The sequence below is a fragment of the Bos mutus genome, chromosome 16, assembly GCF_027580195.1.
Source record: "Bos mutus isolate GX-2022 chromosome 16, NWIPB_WYAK_1.1, whole genome shotgun sequence".
Lineage (NCBI taxonomy): Eukaryota > Metazoa > Chordata > Mammalia > Artiodactyla > Bovidae > Bos > Bos mutus.
In genome coordinates, this window is record NC_091632.1 from 49,765,825 (window position 1) to 49,787,905 (window position 22,081).

The window sequence follows — 22,081 nt, forward strand, 5'->3', positions numbered from 1 at the left end:
TGAGGGTTGATGGAACTATTCTATGTTGTGATTATGGTGCTGGATGAATGACTGTATGCTGAACACAGAAGAGATGACTTTTATTATATGCAAATATACCTCATTAAAAAGAAAACATGGAAGGGAAAACCACCAAAGGATAAAATGTGACTTTATTCAGATTAAACTCATTATGTATTGAAAAGCCAAGCACAGTTTCTAGGCGTAGCTGGGTCCAGTTTCAGCAGCTCAGAAGGATGCTTAAGTGTAGAGACAATGCCCAAGTTATCTTTCCAGAGGCCCATAATATATCCATATGTGACTTTAAAATTCTGAGTAGCTTGAAAATTGGTATTCCATACTTATGCATGTGCTCAGTCATTCAGTCCTATCCAACTCTTTGCAGTTCTATGGGCTGTAGCCCTACAGGCTCCTCTGTCCATGGCCTTCTCTAGGCAAGAATACTAAAGTGAATTACCATGCCGTCCTCCAGGGAATCTTCCTGACGCAGGGATCGAACCTGCGTTTCTTATGTCTCCTGCCTTAGGCGGGTTCTTTACCACTAACACTACCTGGGAAGCCCATTCCATGCTTATACTCAGGGTTAAAAGGGATTGGGCTGGGAACTTGAAAGCAGGGTTAGGATGGGAGATGGGGATTGACGTATATAAAACAGATAACTAACAAGAACCTACTGTGTAGCACAGGGGCAAAAAGAAGGTATAATCTGTTTATACGACATTTATTAAATTAACCTTAAAATGCATTCCAATATACAGTCAGTAGGAACAGTATTTGACTCCACTTATACCTAGAGCAAACAAATTCATAGAATCAGAAAGTATCTTGTTAGCTTCCAGAGACCAGGGAGTGGGGACTGATATGGGGAGGGGAAATGGGGACTTAGTGTTTAATGGGAACAGAGTTTCAGTTAAGGAAAGTGAAAAATTTGGAAGGTGGTTGTTGGTGAGATTTACACAGCAATGTGAATGTACTTGGTGCCACTGAACTGTACAGTTAAATATGGTTAAAATAGTATGTTTTATATTAAGGGACTTACCACACACACACACACACACACAAAGAAAAACATTTTAAAAAGCAAGCATCCAGACTTACAGAAATCTAAATGATTCTGCTCCTTCATCCTATTATTTTGGTGTTTCGAAATCTCGTTCTGCATATTTGTGTGATCCTGGAAGGGTGGTTGGTGGTTTGAAGAATAAATACAGGGGTTTGCTAGTGGTGGGTGGAGCAGGGGCAGAGAGAGGTGAGGTGCTAAGAGAGGAGGGACAAACACACTGTTTTTATTCTGACACTGTTTCTAAGGAGTGTGAAGCCATTTGCTTTTATAATCTAACTGCTAATTTTTTCCTTCTCTAGGAGTTTCTTCCATTTGCATGTTCCTTACATTTTCTTAGAATTCCACCTTAAAACAAACTGAATGTACTTATGGCCAATATTTCCGCGCCGAAAAGTTTTGCTTAAACGATGACACACTGCAGTTGGAGCCTGCTCACCCACATCTGGAAGCCACATGTCAGCAGCAGCTGTATAAAACCAGCAGCCCAGCAGACATAGGGTGACAGTTTCTGCCAGAAGCCCAGACGGCATGGACCTCACTCTTCTGTGGGTGCTTCTGCCACTGGTCACCGTGGCTTGGGGACAGTATGGTGACTATGGGTACTCCTATCATCAGTACCATGACTACAGTGACGATGGGTGGGTGAATCTGAACCGGCAGGGCTTCAGCTACCAGTGTCCCCACGGGCAGGTGGTGGTGGCCGTGAGGAGCATCTTCAACAAGAAGGAAGGTTCCGACAGACAGTGGAACTACGCCTGCATGCCCACACCCCAGAGCCTGGGGGAGCCTACGGAGTGCTGGTGGGAGGAGATCAACAGGGCTGGAATGGAATGGTAAGAGCCAGCGCGCTGCACACGGCTGGTGAGGCAGTAACAGACCCCTCTCGCTGGGGGAGGCTTGACCCTCAGGGAAGAGAGCTCACTGGAGACTGGGCAGATCCTACCACGATCCTTTCCATTGCATGCTCCGGGTGTGACAGGGTCGATGCTGAGCAGACCACTTTACAGGACAAAAACTCACGATGGGGCAGAGGGGTGTCCATGGCAGATGGACTTCTCTGTGGCTCTCAGTTTGGTCCAGGGGCTAGTATGGCTTTGTGAAACATTTACTAGTTTGCCAAAAGATAAGTACAGAAACTGAAAGTCTTTATGAAACTTTGTAGCAATTCAATTTTGCTGTAACATCCAAGTGGCACTTTAGTATGGTAATAACTTATTCAGACTATCTTACAAAAAAAGTATTGGTATCCAATAGATTGGGGAAAATAAACAACAGAACCTTCACTACAGTTTGAGAAATATTGATTTAAGGCTAATGAGTGGGGGAAAGAGGTCAAAGAAATTTAAGCCAAGAGAAGTGAAATGAAATGGCTTTTTGCCATCCCAATTAAATGTGCCCTCTCAGTTTTGAGTACCAAGGTCCTTCTCTGTCTGCATTTAAAATGGATTTCATTGCTGGGAAATAGTTTACTGAAATCTTTTGGGAGAAGTCTTCTCATTCAACTGGGTTCTGCAATGGTTAATGACCCAGAAATGGCCTGAGCCTGTGTCTTCACTGTGGAGTGTGACTGTCTCACACTAGTACTCGGTCAGAGCCCATCCCAGGAGCTATGCACTGTGAGGCCAGTTAGCAGCCTGCGTGGAGGCAAGGCCACAGAGTGGGTTGGGGGAGAGGGTGAAGGCAGACTCAGGGGGAGGCTGGCCTGGGGAGGAGGAAGCCCAGCTGGCTGGTTAAGAGGAGATTCTACTGAGGGGTCTCCGTGGGCATGTGGTGGATTGGGGCTTAGGGGTGGTCAAGCACAAAATTCTGAGTGTCACTCCACCAGAACAGAGATGAGAGGTCAGGAGAAAAAGACTGATGGTTGGAGGAGCCAGGCAATAAAGAGGACTTCTAAGCAATAAAAATAGCTGTCATTGATTGCTTAACCCAACCAAGCACCATGCTGAGTGCTTTAAATCTATAAGTCACTTTATGGGTAGATAAACTGATGTCTAGAGATCAGGGGTTTCCTCAAATGGAAAATGGTCGATCAAGGATTTGGATCCAGCGAGTTTCAGCTCCAGAGCATAAGTGCTTAGCCATGGTGATGGGCTACTTGAGAGTCTGCTGCCCCACTGCATGGGCTCAGTCAGCATGGGTCAGGGTGGTAGGGACTGGACTCAGGGCAGTTCTTCATCCTGGGAAGGGAGGGCTCTGTAAGATGACAGCAGAAGCTAGTCCTGGAGGGATGGGGTCAGCTTGATTACTGCCAGGACTGAAGAGGGGCTCAGCCAGCCTGCAAAAGGGATGGGGGTAACAGTTCACAGCTGCAGGTGGGGGCCCCTTTATCAGGCCTTATTCATCCATCCCCACTGCCTCCAGCGAGCATATTTAATTATCTAAAACCCTTCCAGACAGATGGCTGACTCAGAGTCCAGCTTCACCTCAATGACAGTCTCCAGTGGCTTCCCGTAGGCAGGCCATTGCCTGGCACAGAGCCTGGGGATGACCTAATTACAACTGTCTGTCTAGTCCTCCAATTTAGGGGACCAGTAGATGGGTGTGGCCCCTTTCTAATGGCCCCTTTTAGAGCCACACAAAACAGCACTCAGATGATTTTTTAAATCCTAAAGGAAGAGCTGGACTCTGAATCAGGAGGCCTGGACTTGGATCCTGCTTCTGAAGACAACTTGCCTGGTGACCTTGGACCATGGGTTCGGCTCTTTAGGCTCCCACCTCATTTGGAAAATAAGCAGTTAGACTGCCTAATCTTGTAGGGCTCCAAGGCTCCTAATCTCTGCTTGGCTCTGAAAATACAGCTGGATTGTTCTTTCATTCTGTTGATCTTTGTGTTTATCCCTGCTAGGGAGAGAAGGCAAATTGTGTTTAGTTTCAAACTTGCCAACGTGTGACCTGTTTGTCATTAACTCCCAAACTATTTGAAGAAAAGCATGAGAGGGAGTGCAAATTATATGATTTTGTTTGGCCAATGGGAATCAAATGAGAAGCGGACAGACACAATCTCTCTTCCGCCTTCACTTCCTCCACATTTTTGATTGTGCAGAGTCAAATGATTTTTTTTTTCTTTCCTCCTTTCCACCCTCTGTTGTCTCCATCTCCTCCTCCATTAATCACAGAGTTTAAAAAAAAAAAAAATGTACAAACGAAAACCAGTAGGACTCAGCTGCCCCAGGACTGATCCCGATTACCCCAGAGGCACTTCTATTAGATGATTATTGCTTTTAGTTTAGGCTCCAGTCTCGGTGAAAAAATCAGGAGAGAAATTGTTCATAAACTGGGGAGCAATTATATCTTCCCGTTGACTGTGGGTTCTTAATCTATTCTGGGGGAAGAGTTGATAGTTTTGTGCAATATGGCTGCCTTGTATAACTACATTTGCTTGCAAGCTTAGTTTTAAAGGGGGTGGAGGAGTCTCAAACACAGATATAACAAAAACACATAGGATCTGCTAAAGATTCTTGTTAAATGGAGCACAGTCTTTAAAAATTGCTTTTGACATGTCTGAGTTGACTTGTAACATGGCTGTTTGCTAGGGCTTCTCTGTTGAAAAATCACATCTTTAGGTGCCAGATTCTGAAGTGTGCATGCTGGCCCCAACTTACAACTGCTTGGAGGCTTTACCTTGGTCCCATGAGTGGCATTTTGCCATCTCAGAGCATGCCCCAGTTGTTCTCAGGGAATCTTCTCAAACTTGGGTTGACCCAGGCTGTAGGACATGTGGGTCCCATGTGGGACAAGGTGAAGCTAAAATTTGTTAGCGAGGCTGAGCTGGAGTGTGGTGAGAGGAGGTCTGGTTTTAGAATCAGGAAACTTTGATTCACAGCTCCTTTTCCTATCATCTCTGAGCGCTGTGGTCTTGGGCATTCAATTTCTCATTCTGGAAAAAAAGTGTAATACCCATATTGCAAGCTGTTAGGGAGAAGTACTGTGATGCTCACAAGCTAAAGTGTAGGAGAACTCTAACACAAACCTAAAACAAATTCCTGGCACATTATGGGCAGTCAACAAAGATTTTGTGAATCTGTAATTTGACCAGGCTGATTAAAGAGGCAAGTCAGCTTTACATGGAGTCTGAATTCAGAAGAACATTCAGTCTCCTGGCATTTGCTTTTTTCCCAGGTCCTCAAAGAATTCCCAAGGAGACATTTCAAAATGGTAGCTTGTTTTGGAACTGACTATTTGAATTTAATAATTCACCAAAGATAAGTCACGTGATAAACAAGAGGAAAGCACATTACTTCCACCACGTTCCAAAATCATGAGCTACTCCAAAAGCATATCTACTATTAGTATAAATTCTGGCAGTTTTATCCTTGGCTAAAAGGTACAGGCCCACATAAGAGCATATGAGTCAGCCTGTTAAGCTGAAGTAGCCATAGATAAAGGTACTACCTCAAAAATATAAGAAGAAGTTGCAATAGCATACCCAGCACAGTATATGCCATTGTCATCTTTTAAATAAGAACTGTCAGTGAACCAAGAATAATCACAGTTACCCAGAAAACTTCCTAAAGATCATCACAAGAAGTCAGTAGGCCATCCCATCAGTGTTAAGCAATCATGAGGAACTTCATCAGTGCCAGAGGGGAGAAGAGTAGCAGAGTCAAGGTTATAACAACATGAATGAGTGGTGCGAGGAACAGTTAGCCAAAGGACTTCTTGTGAGGTGAGACAGCTGACTGAGAAATGTTCAGTGTGATGAGAATTCAGGAGAACTTCTACTGAGGTACAAAAATGGTTAAATGGTTCTGTCTCAAACCTCCACTCTCAGTCCTCAAGTTTTCTCATCAGTAAAATAGGAGCATTGGGATCCCCTGTGGCTCAGATGGTAAAGAGTCTGCCTGTAAATGGGACACCTGGGTTCGATCCCACACAGGAAGATCCCCCGGAGAAGCGAATGGCTACCTACTCCAATATTCTTGCCTGGAGAACCCCATGGACAGAGGAGCCTGGCAGGCTTACAGTCCATAGGGTTGCAAACAGCTGGACATGACTGAGCAACTAACATAACATATAGGGACTAGAATAAGGGACAATGAGGTGTTGAGCCTTATAATCTAATATGATTTTTATGCTTTGAAGGGCTTCTTTACTTACAGGATATTGATTAATTCTGGGAAGAGGTTTTAAGGGATCTGTTTGAATTTTGATGTGTAGTGGGCTAATTTTCCTGATATCAGTTGGAGATTTTGCCACAAAAAAGGTGGTAATTGATTCAGTAGAAGCAGATGATCAGTTGTTTCCAGAATCAGCTCTAGTACCATCAAGAGCAAAACAAATAAATGTCAAAGAATCACTTAATTCACCTGGTTGGCTGCTTTGATGACTACTGTCAAATTCTAGAATTATTTTCTCCTTTTAGGAAAAAGTCCTGTATATTTCTTTGGCTTTCCTGGTGGCTCAATGGTAAAGAAACCACCTGCCAATGAGGGAGACACAGGTTCAATCCCTGGGTCAGGAAGATCCCCTGGAGAAGGAAATGGCAACCCACTCCAGTATTCTTGGAAAATCCCATAGACAGAGATGCTTGGTGGGCTATAGTCCAACAGGTCGCAGAGATTTGGAGATGACTTAGTGACTGAGCATGCACTCGCACCTGTATACGTCTCTAAGAAGTCTTCACCTAATAAATGGAAGGGAAAAGAAACTAAGGGAAAAAGGTATGTGCCTCTTAAAAGGCCTAAGCAAAAGGGAATATATTCAGAGACAGAAACCTCATGAGGTTTATTAGAGATTTCCCGCTATTTGAATTGTTTTAGTACTACAAGGCAAGGGCTGATTTAAATAGTGCAGTTGAGTACCCAGAACGTGGCTCCAGTGTCAGTTAGAACTGGAAGAGATTCACCCCCAACCTGGACAAATTTTTTTCAAGCCATTTAAGAAGGATGATTGGGAGGAGCTCCTTTTGTTCCCAGGAGTCTAGTCATTGAGGACTGGGAGGATGTTGGAAAGGTTGATTAAAGGGCTGAAGGCAACTAAAGCCCTTAAATTTGTAGCAAATTATTTTCCAATGTCCTGACTTTTTGCAAAAATAGCAGAAACTTAGAGGAAGGGGTTCACTTAGCGGCCTTCATTTGCTGAAGTTGAAGATTAAGAATTTTGGCAGTCTTCCTTTTAGGTAACTCATCTAAAGTAAGAGAGTGCTGGTTTATTAGGTTAACTGAGTCTGGAGTGGACAGTTTTGTATTCCATGCTGGTTCTTTTTACTAGAAGGGAGAGGTCCCGCATCAGCCTGTTACTAAGCATAGAGTTTAGAGCTACCCAAATGGAATCAACATCTGGAGAAAGATCAGAATTTGCTTTAAAAATAATCTGAAGTCAGTTGTAATAGTTATAAACACATTCGTGAAATTTTTGTGTGCCAGCCTGAATTTTGTTCCAATCAACAGGCTTTAGAAAAGCCCTTGTAATAACTCAATGAATATGCCTAGTGATTGCCTGAGCCTGGACACATAGTAAGTTAGTGTGTTGGTCTTACAGTTGTAATTCTAGAGACCTTTAAGGAATTTCTATATTAGCTATTTTCATTCGAATTTGGGCATTGTCTTCACTGACAAGCATATGAACTAGCTGATATATGTTGAAGAAACCAGGTTGATAAGTTTGAATGACTAAAGTACTCAGCAAATCTATGAGGATCTTCAGTTACTTTGGGGAAAAGTTTGTGGCTTGCAGTTTAGCTTTAGTCCAGGAAATATTAGAGATTAAGGGTTGAGCCTCTGGGTTCCCAAAAGGCTTAATTTGAAAGGGACAGTTTCTGATCAGTTCAGAGGAAAAGAGAATGGGGAGACCTTCAGAGAAAAGAGGAAGCCTGGCGAGAGAATCAGTACTGGGGGATTGGGGGTCTATATGAGATATAGGGGCTTCCCCAGGGCTTCAGCGGTAAAGAATCCACCTGCAATGCAGGAGTCACATGAGATGCAGGATTGATCCTTGGGTCAGGAAGATCCCTGGAGGAGGGCATGGCAACCCACTCCAGTATTCTTGCTTGGAGAATCCCATGGACAGAGGAGCCTGGTGGGCTACAGTCCGTGTGGTCACAAAGAGTCAGACACGCCTGAAGTGACTGAGCACACAAACACACACAGGAGACAGGAGGTGTAGACGGCAAGATAGAGAAGGAGAAAGATGGCACTGAGGGTGGGCCCTGAGCAGGGGGTGCCGAAGGAGACAGGCAAGGTGGCAGAGGTGGAGTAAGAGACAGAGAAGCCGAGGAAGAACCGAGGCTTTGGGAGCCATGTTATCTTTCTTTGAACATTTTCCTCAGTTAATCTGAACATTTTACTTTGCAGAGATGCAATTTTAGTCTCCTGATAATATTTGGAAGCCTCAAAATACCCATCAGAATAGGCTTTTCACTTAGCTTTGGAAAATTTAGAGCGATGGCTGTCCAATTTGGTTTTGAGAAAAGTAAGCTTAGGGATTTCAAAAGTTCCCCCAGAATGGTCATTGGTATTCCTAATTGCCTTTGGTTAGGTCAATCCAATTTAGTTAGACGTAAACATGAAGAATAACCTTGGTTTTCACACATAAAATGGACCAGGATTGTTGTAGGGAAGGGGTACCCTCAAAATATTTAAATAACTGGGATCCTATTTTCTCAGAGCTGTTTTCTCTTGAGTAAGAGAATTATTTTCAAACAACTTAGCTCGAATAGCCCATACTGCATGCAGGTCTAGTATCAACCAGTTCTAAGACAGCAGTCTGGCCCCAAAGAGACAGGAAGCTACTCAGCATACTTCCAATAAGACAGCCCCCCTTTCCTAAAGGCATGCACTGATGGCCAGCCAGTTCCAGCTGTATCAGTCTGATTTCAAAAATTGAGTCAAAGTGCCAAATAAATATTCTCATAGGGGAACAAGGTCTTAACCAGAAAAGATGAAACCTTAAGACAGATCCTGAATAAAACCTGGAAAGCTTCAAAATGCAACGAGGGTGAAGCTCAGATCCAGGAGAAAGATTTGTTTAGAAATCTCGGGGTCAGTTAGGAAAGCAGTGAGCATCAACAAATTCAATGTGGGTACCACATCTGTTTGCTCACAAGCCTCAAAGTGATCAAGGATCTTCACTGGATCCCCCAGTGGAACACCAAAATGTTGACTTAAACAGATTGCCAGTTATAGCTCCAGAAAACAATGCATTTGGTTGGCGTGAGCAAACAATTACAATCTGGGGTCTACAACCATGGTGAGGCATGTGCAAGTCCCTACAAAATGGAGAGAACGCTTTTGTGGGGGTAAAAGGAGTTGGGAGGTCTACAGTAAACGTAGAGTCCATGGTTTTTCATTGGTTCCCTTGTGACAAACTCTCATTGGCTGAGCAGCATCACAGGGTGTGAGAGCTCCCCCTTCTGGTCCATCTCCTGACTATTTAATTGAGATTTCTATTTAATTCTTTTAACAGTGGGAACTCAGTTTTCCACAGTGTAATTCTAATTGAGACCAAGGTCCTGTCTAGTAAAGAGCAGTCCTTTCTGATTCATTATGCTGGTCATTAAGTACACACTGTGCTCTCCTGGTTTTCTCAGATCAGCTCCTCTACACCAGTGTCTTTCACCTTCTGCTTTCCAATCTGCTTTATGTTTCTTGTGGTGCCTTTGTCCTTACCTGGTTTGTATTTTTATAGTTTGTTTCCTTCAAAATATAAGCTACATGAATATAAGGAGTTTGTCTCATTCACCACTGTATAGAATATTTTTCAGCAATAGAATAATACTGGCACATTGTGGGACCCACTAAATATGTAGTGGAATATCAAATGAGACTGGTAGGGACTTCTTTGACAGTCAGCGGTTAAGAATCTATCTTCTTAACCGCTGAGGGTGTGGATTCAATCCCTAGTTGGGAGCTAAAATCTCACATGCCTCATGGTCAAAAAGCCAGAACATAAACAGCAAGAGCAATATTATAACAAATTCAATAAAGACTTTAAAATAGTTCACATTAAAAAAAAAAAACTTAAAAAAAGACTAGTTAGTTCATTGAGCAGCCCAAATTCCAGCCAATGTCCTTAGCACCCTCGATGAAGAAGCCTGCAGATCTTCCTGCACAGGAAACCACTTTGGTTACATTTTTAAATTATTTTATTTTATTTTATTTTATTTTATATTGTAGTAAAGCTGATTTACAATGTGTTAGGTTCAGGTGTACAGCAAAGTGATTCAATTACATATATATATGTAGATAGATAGATAAATAGATAGATACATTCTTTCTCATTTTTTTTTCCATATAGGTGATTACAGGATACTGAGTAGAGTTCCCTGTGCTATACAGTAGATCCTTCTTGATTATCTGTTTTATTATAGTAGTGTATATATGTTAACCACAGACTCCTAATCTCCCCACTACATATATACAATGGAATACTACTCATCCATGAAAAAGAATGAACTTATGCCATTTGCCGGAACTTGGAGGAACCTAGAGATTATCATACTGAGTAAAGTAAGTCAGACAGAGAAAGACGAATAACATATGATATCACTGATATGTGTAATCTAAAAAAAAAGTGATACAAATGAACTTCTTTACAAAACAGAAACAAACTCACAGACTTCAAAAACAAAGGTGAGAGTTAAGCAATTGAAAAAGCAATGAAACAGGTATGAAGTATAAGTGCTATTACCCTAATTTTAATTGATATGATGCTATATAATTTATAAAATATTCCTCATTCATTTGCCTATTTATTCACTGCTGCTGCTACTGCTGCTAAGTCGCTTCAGTCGTGTCTGACTCTGTGCGACCCCATGGACTGCAGCCTACCAGGCTTCTCTGTCCATGGGATTCTCCAGGCAAGAACACTGGAGTGGGTTGCCAGTTCCTTCTCCAATGCATGAAAGTGGAAAGTGAAAGGAAAGTCGCTCAGTCGTGTCCAACTCTTAGCAACCCCATGGACTGCAGCCTACCAGGCTCCTCCATCCATGGGATTTGCCAGACAACAGTACTGGAGTGGGGTGCCATTGCCTTCTCCCTATTTATTCACTAACAAATACTTATTATCACAAACTTTGCCAGACTCCAGGAATATGAAGATGAATAACATATAGTCTATGCCCCTGAGTTACTCATGGTCTAATCTTATTTGAACTTCACAATCATACTGCAAGGCAAAATTACTATTGGGTTGGTCAAAAAGTTCATTCAGTTTCTTCCATAAGATGTCTCTAGTAGTGCTTAGTTGTTTTTTAACTTCACTTGAAACAATTTTGTTAGGCTGTATTGTAACAGCTATCATATCAGTGTGGATTTAAAAAATATATATCAAAATTGGTAAATTTTTGTTCAACCATTTTAATATTGGAGATGGAAGAAGTAAAGCAACATTTTTGGCATATTATGCTTTATGATTTCATGAAAGGCAAAAAAAGCAGCTGAAATGGAAAAAAAAATTGTGCAGTGTATGGAGAAGGTGCTGTGACTGATCAAACATGTCAAAAGTGATTTGTGAAGTTTTGTGCTGAAGATTTCTCATAGGACATTGCTCCATGGTCAAGTGGACCAGTTGAATTTGATAGTGATCAAATTGAGACATTAATTGAGAAAAATCAATGCTATACCATGTGGGAAATAATCGACATACTCAAAATATCCAAATCAAGTGCTGAGAATCATTTGCACCAGCTTGGTTATGTTAATTGCTTTGATGTTCCATGGAAGCTAAACAGAAAAAAAAAAAAAAACAGAAACCTTCTTGACAGTATTTCCTCATACAATTCTCTACTTAGGTGTAACTAAACCATTCCATTTTAAAAACAAATTGTTATGGGAGATGAAAAGTGGGTACTGTACAATAATGCAGAACAGAAGAGATAATGAGCATTTAAAATGAAAAACCATCAACCACACCAAAGCCCAATCTTCATCCAAAGAAGTTGATGATGTATATATGGTGAGGTTAGAAGGGAGTCCTCTACTATGAACTCCTTCTGGAAAAATAAATGACTAATTTCAATAAGTACTGCTACCAATTAGACCAACTGAAAGCATCACTTGACAGAAAGTGTCTGGACTTAGTCAACAGAAAACCCATAGTCTTCTATCAGGATACTGAAAGACTGCATGTTTCTTTGATGATCAGGCAAAAGCTGTTACAGCCTGGCTGGAAAGTTCTGATTCATTCCCCTATCCACCAGACATTGTACCTTCAGATTTCTATTTACTTCAGTCTTTACAAAATTCTCCTAATGGAAGAATTTTCAATTCCCTGGAAGACTGTAGAAGACACCTAGAACAATTCTTGGCCCAGATGCAGCTTCTCCTTCCATTTAATTGCAAATATTTATGATAACAGTAATAGTAACAACCACTACCTTTTCTGTCTTTTCATAACATACTTTGTATGAGGCTCTGGGGTAGACACTTGACATATAACATCTCTTTAATCTTCATGCAATACTATCAGGCCTGAAGTTGTCATCCCCGTTTTGTGGCTGTGCTGTGCTGTGCTTAGTTGCTCAGTCATGTCTGACTCTTTGTGACTCCATGGACTCCAGTCCACCAGGCTCTTCTGTTCATGGGGGTTCTCCAGGCAAGAATACTGAAGTGTTGTCATGCCCTCTCCAGGGAGTCTTCCCAACTCAGGGATCGAATCCAGGTTTCCTGCATTGCAGGCACATTCTTTACTGTCTGAGCTACCAGGGAAGCCCCCATTTTTGTGGAGGTAGGCATAAACATCAGCAGAAAGAACAAGATGGGACATGGAGTCATTCTGTTGGGGCTTGAGAGAAATATCCAAAACGTGTAAAGCTCCTTTGAATAGGTAAACTTGCCCCCAAACTGATGTGTCTTTGTCCCTTGCCATTTCACTGCCCTACCATCCCCAGCCAGTTTCTTGTTTCTCATCTTTGTCTTTAGTACCCGTCTATTTCTTCCATCCAACGTCTGTACTATTGTGATGTCCCTTACCAGTACAGTTGTCTGGAAAGCATTCCGGACCAAGTACAGCACCTGTCATAGAGTAGGTTCTAATGAATACTTGTTGACCTAACAAATATTTTGAAAATCTGTGAAGCATGTTATACATGTCTTATAGCAACTCAAAGAATATTCTGGGGAAAAGAGAATTAACAGGAGTCCAAGCTGGCATCCCACTCCAGTACTCTTGCCTGGAAAATCCCATGGACGGAGGAGCCTGGAAGGCTGCAGTCCATGGGGTCACTGAGGGTCAGACACGACTGAGTGACTTCACCTTCACTTTTCACTTTTATGCATTGGAGAAGGAAATGGCAACCCATTCCAGTGTTCTTGCCTGGAGAATCCCAGGGACGGGGGAGCCTGGTGGGCTGCCGTCTCTGGGGTTGCACAGAGTCGGACACGACTGAAGTGACTTAGCAGCAAGCTTTACTCTAAAAGAATGAGTCTTGACAAGGGTGCCCACTCTCACCACTACTATTTAACATAGTTTTGGAAGTTTTGGCCACAGCAATCAAAGCAGAAAAAGAAATAAAAGGAATCCAAATTGGAAAAGAAGTAAAATTCTCACTGTTTGCAGATGGCATGATCCTCTTCATAGAAAACCCTTAAGACTCCATCAGAAAATTACTAGAGCTAATCAATGAATATAGTAAAGTTGTAGGATATAAAATCAACACACAGAAATCCCTTGCATTCCTATATACTAATAATGAGGAAATAGAAAGAGAAATTAAGGAAACAATTCCATTCACCATTGCAACGAAAAGAATAAAATACTTAGGAATATATCTACCTAAAGAAACAAAAGACCTATATATAGAAAACTATAAAACACTGGTGAAAGAAATCAAGAGGACACTAATGGAGAAATATACCATGTTCATGGGTCGGAAGAATCAATATAGTGAAAATGAGTATATTATCCAAAGCAGTCTATAGATTCAATGCAATCCCTATCAAGCTACTAACGGTATTTTTCACAGAACTAGAATAAATAATTTCACAATTTTTATGGAAATATAAAAAACCTCGAATAGCCAAGCAATCTTGAGAAAGAAGAATGGAACTGGAGGAATCAACCTGCCTGACTTCAGGCTCTACTACAAAGCCACAGTCATTAAGACAGTATGGTACTGGCACAAAGATAGAAATGTAGATCAATGGAACAAAATAGAAAGCCCAGAGACAAATCCACACACCTATAGACACCTTGTCTTTGACAAAGAAGGCAAGAATACACAATTGAGAAAAGACAATCTCTTTAACAAGTGGTGCTGGGAAAACGGCTCAACCACTTGTAAAAGGGTGAAACTAGAACACTTTCTAACACCATATACAAAAATAAACTCAAAATGGATTAAAGATCTAAACATAAGACCAGAAACTATAAAACTCCTAGAGGAGAACATAGGCAAAACCCTCTCTGACATAAATCACAGCAGGATCCTCTATGACCCACCTTCCAGAATATTGGAAATAAAAGCAAAAATAAACAAATGGGATCTAATTAAACTCAAAAGCTTCTGCACAAAAAAAAAAGGAAACTATAAGCAAGGTGAAAAGACAGCCTTCAGAATGGGAGAAAATAATAGCAAATGAAGCAATTGACAAAGATTTAATCTCAAAAATATACAAGCAACTCCTGCATCTCAATTCCAGAAAAATAAACGACCCAATTAAAAAATGGGCCAAAGAACTAAATAGACATTTCTCCAAAGAAGACATACAGATGGCTAAAAAACACATGAAAAGATGCTCAACATCACTCATTATCAGAGAAAGGCAAACCAAAACCACAATGAGGTACCATTTCACGCCAGTCAGAATGGCTTCGATCCAAAAGTCTACAAGCAATAAATACTGGAGAGGGTATGGAGAAAAGGGAACCCTCTTACACTGTTGGTGGGAATGCAAACTAGTACAGCCACTATGGAGAACAGTGTGGAGATTCCTTAAAAAACTGGAAATAGAACTGCGTTATGACCCTGCAATCCCACTGCTGGGTATACACACCAAGGAAACCAAAATTGAAAGAGACACATGTACACCAGTGTTCATCGCAGCACTGTTTATAATAGCCAGGACATGGAAGCAACCTAGATGCCCATCAGCAGATGAATGGATAAGAAAGCTGTGGTACATATACACAATGGAGTATTACTCAGCCATTAAAAAGAATACATTTGAATCAGTTCTAATGAGGTGGATGAAACTGGAGCCTATTATACAGAGTGAAGTAAGCCAGAAAGAAAAACACCAGTACAGTATACTAATGCATATATATGGAATTTAGAAAGATGGTAACGATAACCCTGTATGCAAGACAACAAAAGAGACACAGATGTATAGACCAGTCTTTTGAACTCTGTGGGAGAGGGCAAGGGTGGGATGATTTGGGAGAATGGCATTGAAACATGTGTATTATCATATGTGAAACGAATCACCAGTCCAGGTTTGTGCATGATACAGGGTGCTTGGGGCTGGTGCACTGGGATGACACAGAGAGATGGGATGGGGAGGGAGGTGGGAAGGGGGTTCAGGATGGGGAACACATGTATACCCGTGGTGGATTCATGTCAATGTATGGCAAAACCAATACAATGTTGTAAAGTAATTAGCCTCCAATTAAAACAAATAAATTTATATTAAAATTAAAAAGAAAAGAAAAGAAAAATATCCGTGGAAAATACATGTTTGTATTCGTGTAAGCTTAATTTTCACAAGATACAGTATCTAAAATGAAAAATAAATAAATAAATAAAAGAATGTTTCTCCCTTGGTGAAATTTAAACCCTTATCACCTGCATTGGGAGAGCAATGTTGGGGAGTAAGAGGTTGAGCCACATGGTCTTCTAGTCACAGGGAGTGGCCACCAGCCTGGACGATGGGAAAAGTTGCTTTTATTCCATCTTTGTCGTGGAGTTGAAGACTGGCTAGCAGACCTGGAAACACAGTTTGTGGAGCTGGAAGAAGAGACGAGCACAACCGGCCCATCCATTTGATGGGATTCTGAAAGCTCTTCACCAAGTTGATGCTACTTTCCTTACTCAACCCAATGCCACCTCCAACTTGCTAAGAGTCTGGGTTTTCTGTGAGTCTGGACCGAGACCAGCAGAGACTGGAATGAGAGACTAAAACTTCACAGAGAAGTTCAATGGCAAAACCAGACACGGAAACAGCTTCCCATCCTGGCCGCTGTCACTGAGCCTGACCAATGGCCCTGGACCCAGGGAAGGACACAACAGCAGGGAGAAAGCCTGACTGGAGAATGGACCAGAAAGCAGAAGGACAATCATGGAGCAACTTTTTGGGCTCCCTGAGAGTTCCTGAACAGGAGCTCTGGCCTCAGGAATATCTGAGTTTGGATCCTTGCTCTTCCTGTTTCTATCTTGGCCGAGAGCTTTGCAGGTGTTATTTCACTTGATTCTCACAGTGACCTAGGTGAGGCTCCACGTGGAATGTGAAGGTCACAGCTAGGACCAGAACTCAATGCCTGCCAATCCCTCAGCAAGGACTCTTTCCCCTGAATCCTGTTGCTTCCACATTTTGCTATTGTGGATATAGAAGAAAGTTTTTCCGGGGTGATGGCCCTGAGAAAAGAGAAATCACTTTCATAAAGGCCATTTTCTCAGAAAATGTCCATGACCATTGTTGTCAGAGGAGGAACAACTGCCTGGTGATTTTCCTTCTAGAAAGTTTCCAGCATCAGGTGGAGCAGGGCTCACAGTGCTCGAGTTTGTGAATCTGAGCCTCCAGCCTTCAAAGGGTTGATGAGGAAGAATGTCTTTTCAAAGGGAGAGGAGAGAGTCCAGATGCAAGGAACCCCAGGGCCCTCAGACTCTGAGGAAATGTTCTCAGGGAACCTGTGCCTAGGGCTCAGCTGGGTCCTATTATCCTTTACCAGGAAAGCTGCAGTCTTGGGCCCATCCTCTTTTCTGCAGACCATTCAAGAACAACAGTCATGCACTGGGCAGTGAAGCAGAGCCTCAGGGATGTCTTTTCCACAACTTAAAAAAAAAAATTGAATTTGAATCACTTTAGTAATGCAAGCTTTGTCCAACTCCCCCTCCTTCCCCTCCTGTTGATAAGCTGCCTTCATTCCCCTTCTCACCTGCCTGGCTCCTGTGTTTGGAATCCTGCAGTTTGTGGGCAAATCTTTAGGTGGATCTTATTAAGTACTTTTTGAAAAGGTGATTGAAAGGGAGAGGAGTGGAGGTGAGGAATGCCCCAAATTAGATTCGTTTTGCACACTCATCCTGGAGTAGGCTCTGTTCCTGAAGGAGAAGGTAGAAGTGGGAAGATGTACCGCTCACGTGAGTTTCTGAGAACTGCTTGCAGAGAGTTTCAGGGTCCCTCCTGGATTTGAATGATGGACTCTTACAAGTGCATTCTGGGGGACTTCCCTGATGGTCCAGTGTTAAGAGTCCATCTTGCAGTGCAGGCAATGAAGGTTCAATCTCTGATTGGGGACCTGGCATGCCACATGCTGTAGAACAATGGAACTAGCACATCTCAACTGGAGAGAGTTATATATGAAAGTGAAAGTGTTAGTCTCGATCAGTTGTGTCCGACTCTTTGCAACCCCATGGACTGTAGCCCTCCAGGCTCCCCTGTCCATGGGGTATTCTCCAGACAATCATACTGGTGTGGGTAACCATTCCCTTCTCCAGGGGATCTTCCTGACCCTCCTGAGTGATTAAACCCGCATCTCCTCTTTTGCAGGTAGATTATTTACTATCAGCTACAGAGTTGTGTATGCATTGCTTCATTTGGTCTTCACAATAACTTTAATAACTACATACTGTTATTATGCCCATTTTACAGATGAGAAAACTGAGACCTTTAGAGGGTATGAAGCCTGTCAAAGGTGAAACAGTCAGGAATGGTTGGAGTAGCAGTCCAGCAACATAGCCTGTGCTCTTAACTACCCTGCTAGACTGCTTCTACATGAGTGTGAAAATGTCCCCTTACAAAAATCCAATTCTAGAAGGGATAATTTCATCACGTTGGCCACACACACAGCCAAGCTCCGGTACAGGCTCACTCTACCAAAATGTGAAAGCAGTGGGACAGAAACTGGGGGAGGCGAGCTCTGTATGGTTAACTAGCTTTCATCATATGTCCTTGGGCCCTGGGCGTGTAGTGTCCAAATAATCTTCACAAGGCAGTGTTATTTTAGGTGGCGTTTGAGAGAGTGACACACACACACTTCCCATATAGGACTGTGGGGTCAGCTGCCTGGCTGGCAGCTGGCAGAGAATTCATGGAACTTGGATGGGCTTCACAACTGGTACTGAAACCATTCAGCTTATCTTGTTACATTTATTTTTGCTTATGGGAACTTACCATCATGGGAATGCGTCCCTGTGACAGTCTGAGTGCCCAGGACAAACCAAGACAGTGGAACAACAGTTTCAGGAAAGCCTGGTTCAGTTCTGACAGGGCTGATTTAGAGGGAGGCAAACTTTTAGTGATGGAGAAAGATCACAGAGAGTACCAGTTTGCTGCACCATCACTCTTTGGACACATATGAGCTTGGTTTACAATTCTTAGAGCTTTCTATTGAAGTTGCATCTCACTAGCAAGGCTAGAATTAGGATAGGATAAACCATTGTGGAAAATCAGCCCCCAAGGCTACCCTTCAGACCTTAGTCATCCATTCCAACTGTATGGATTCCTGAAATGTACCAGGTGCTTTCAAAAGCTGAGATATGAGCAATGGTAGAGCAAAGAAGGCTAGGTCATCAATGGGCATAGGTCTCAATGTACATCTTAACTTGCATTATTTATATCTTATAGCCGAGCTTTCAAAGGTTTGTCACAACTTCTTGCAAGTCCTGGGAACAGGGAGTTCGAGCCAATTTGCCTGTTGACTGAGTAACAAGCCCATTTCTTGATTTTTGTTTCAACACAGAGATTGATACAGAATAGTGAGGAGGTACAAGTTTGTTGGATGAATGGATAAATAAATACATTTGAATAAGTCACGTCCAACTCTTTTGAGACCCTATGGAGTATAGCACACAAGCTTCTCTGTCCTTGGGATTCTCCAGGCCAGAATACTAGAGTGGGTTGCCATTTCCTTCTCCAGGGGATCTTCCTGACCCAGGATTGAACCCGGGTCTCCTGCATTGTAAGTGGATTCTTTACCTTCTGAGCCACCTGGGAAGTCCTTATTTGAATCTGATCAAACTAGATACTAAATATATTTCATCTCTTGTCAGGAAGCATCTTTTTTTTCCCCATTCGTTATTCATTTATTCATTCATATATATATATATATATATATATATATATGTATGTATATATATATATTCAAATACATATCTACATATGATCCAGAAGATCATTTCCAATAATTAAAAAGAACAAAATGAAGTTCGGTCACTGATGGTTTTATAGTTTGTGTGTCAGCAAGGTCTCGCTCACCTATCAGCACTGGGTACTTATTCTTAATCTATTATATTTTCTGGAAACTTATCTTTACTTGGAAAGCAGGGATGTATTCCAACTGCCAGGTAGTGACACAGAGACAAATTCCTGCTCTGCTTCCTCACAAGAGGGAACAGGATCAATGTCCAGGTGGGTAAAAATGCAGAAAAACAGAGTTAGCTAAGACTCACTTTGGAAAAGCTTTTGAAAGCTTTCAGGGCTTCCCTGGTGGCTCAAGGGTAGAGAATCTGCCCATTCTTAAGCAGAAGAAATGTTTATTTGAAGTTCATCGATCCGTTGTGTTTTTCCTTGTCTTCATTTTATTTCAATTCAGACAAAGTGAATTATATTATCTTTTATTTTGAACGGCATGAATAATACAATCTTGCATTTGTAAAAATTCTAGATGCCTCTGTATCCATCCATTTATGCATTCTTCCATCTAACAACATATTCTCAGAGGTCTAACAAGAGCAGAGTTTCCCAATTTTCCTCCAGTTGAAAGATTTTGAATCATTTGAATTTTAACGGTGAGTATATGTCATTCCTACCAATAAAACAAAGTCTTTTTTATTTGCATAAAATAGAATAAATTGTAAGGAATCTAGGTCATTGAAAGAGTGGCTTGGCTTAGTAACTGGGTGTTGAGGTCTTGGGGAGGGGGTGAATTTGTGCACCATTGTGTTAGCTTATTTGGAGTTTTCTCTTCTCTTCAGGTACCAGACATGCTCCAACAATGGACTGGTGGCAGGGTTCCAGAGCCGCTACTTCGAGTCAGTGCTGGATCGCGAGTGGCAATTTTACTGCTGTCGCTACAGCAAGAGATGCCCATATTCCTGCTGGTGAGCCTGGCAGCCAAACGCAATCCCTTTAGGCTACTGGGACTGGAAGGGAGCTTAGGGGGTGTGCTTTGGTCCACGTTTCTAGTTTCAGATAGGCATAAGCCATCACAAACAAGTTTTAAATATAGCAGCTAGTCTATAGAAGGGAGAAGGAAATGGCAACCCACTCCAGTGTTCTTGCCTGGAGAATCCCAGGGACAGAGGAGCCTGGTGGGCTGCCATCTATGGGGTCGCACAGAGTCGGACACGACTGAAGTGACTTAGCAGCAGCAGCAGCAGCCTATAGAAGGGGATGGATAGATGAAAGAAAAGGCCAGAGTAGTATTCACACTGGGAGGGACCTTACAGGTCATCAACCCAGTGCTCCTACATCCCTCTTTTGGTAGAAAAGCAAAAAAAAAAAAAAAAAAAAAAGAGCAATAGAGCAAAAACGTGACTTGCCCCAGACCAGCCAGCTTATTTCATGGTGGTTCACCTCTAAGCTGAAGTTTACAGACTCCTGTTGCAGTGCTCTTTTCTGTCTCTATCATTATAACTTCTCATCACATCCAAGGACACTGGACATATCTGGGACCCTATGTTTTCTTGCAGGACTTCTTTTGAAGATCCACCCTTTTTCCAGGTCAGAGTGCCAAACATAGTATATAATCATAGACTTAAAAAGGACCTGGCCTTTGAGTATATATAAATTCTGATAACTTGCATTGGATGTTGACAACACAACTTGTCCCAAGTTCTTCAGTCTGGAAACAAGTCAGACATTTCTACTTAGAACAAAAGAATAAGTGTCAACATTTGAAGGTTGACTCACTCAAGTGACATATCTCTCCACAGTGTGATGTGATGCTGGAAAAACAGCCTTGTGGGTCACGCTTATTCTCTGTAACCAAACAACTCCACAGATGCTCAAGTAGGGCACAGTGTCTCTAGGGACAGGCAGCACTTTTCTGTTTGAAGCAGTGATGAATGGTAAATTCAGAGCTCAAAGTCATCTGAGAGCAGAAGCTCTCTGATGGGGCAGGGACTTCAGCCAGCTGTCCAAAATGCCTCCATGCTGTTGTTGTTGCTCAGTCGCTCAGTTGTGTCTGACTCTTTACGACCCCATGAACTGCAACACGCCAGGCTCCTCTGTCCTCCACTGTTTCCTGGAGTTTGCTCAAATTCATGTGCATTGAGTCAGTGATGTTATCTAACCATCTCATTCTCTGTCGTCGCCTTCTCCTCCTGCCTTCAATCATCAGGGTCTTTTCCAATGAGTTGGCTCTTAGCATCAGGCAGTGAAAGTATTGCAGCTTCAGCTTCAGCATCAGTCTTTCCAATTAATATTCAGTGTTGATTTCCTTTAGGACTGATTTACTTGGTCTCCTTGTAGTCCAAGGAACTCTCAAGAGTCTTCTCTCCAGCACCTCAGTTTGGAAGCATCAATTCTTCAGCGCACAGCCTTCTTTACGGTCCAACTCTCACATCCGTGCATGACTGCTGGGAAGTCCTTAGCTTTGGCTTTACAGAACTTTGTCAGCAAACTGATGTCTCTGCTTTTTAATACGCTGTCCAGATTTGTCAAAGCTTTCCTTCCAAGGAACAAGTGTTGTTTTTTTTTGTTTGTTTGTTTGTTTTTAATTTTGTGGCTACAGTCACCATCCACAGTGATTTTGGAGCCCAAGAAAGTAAAATCTGTCATTGCTTCCACTTTTTCCCCATCTATTTGCCATGAAGTGATGGGACCAGATGCCTCCATAAAGCTGGTCTTACTCCACCATGGTTGGTGAACAGACATGACTAGGGTGTAGGTTATAACTCTGAAAGTTCCTGAATCCGAGACCTAA

At 42.2% G+C, this 22,081-nt stretch overlaps 1 protein-coding gene across 1 annotated transcript in view; it reads left to right on the plus strand.

Annotated features, from left to right (window-relative positions):
- Positions 1 to 1,328: 1,328 nt before the first annotated feature.
- The window catches only part of DPT (dermatopontin), a 36,672-nt gene continuing 15,919 nt past the window's right edge, over positions 1,329 to 22,081 (plus strand). Inside the window, exons 1-2 of the mRNA XM_070385324.1 lie at positions 1,329 to 1,896; positions 20,130 to 20,255. Of these exons, the coding sequence (XP_070241425.1) occupies positions 1,592 to 1,896; positions 20,130 to 20,255 (431 nt within the window). The 5' untranslated portion in view covers positions 1,329 to 1,591. The remainder of the gene's footprint in view (positions 1,897 to 20,129; positions 20,256 to 22,081) is intronic.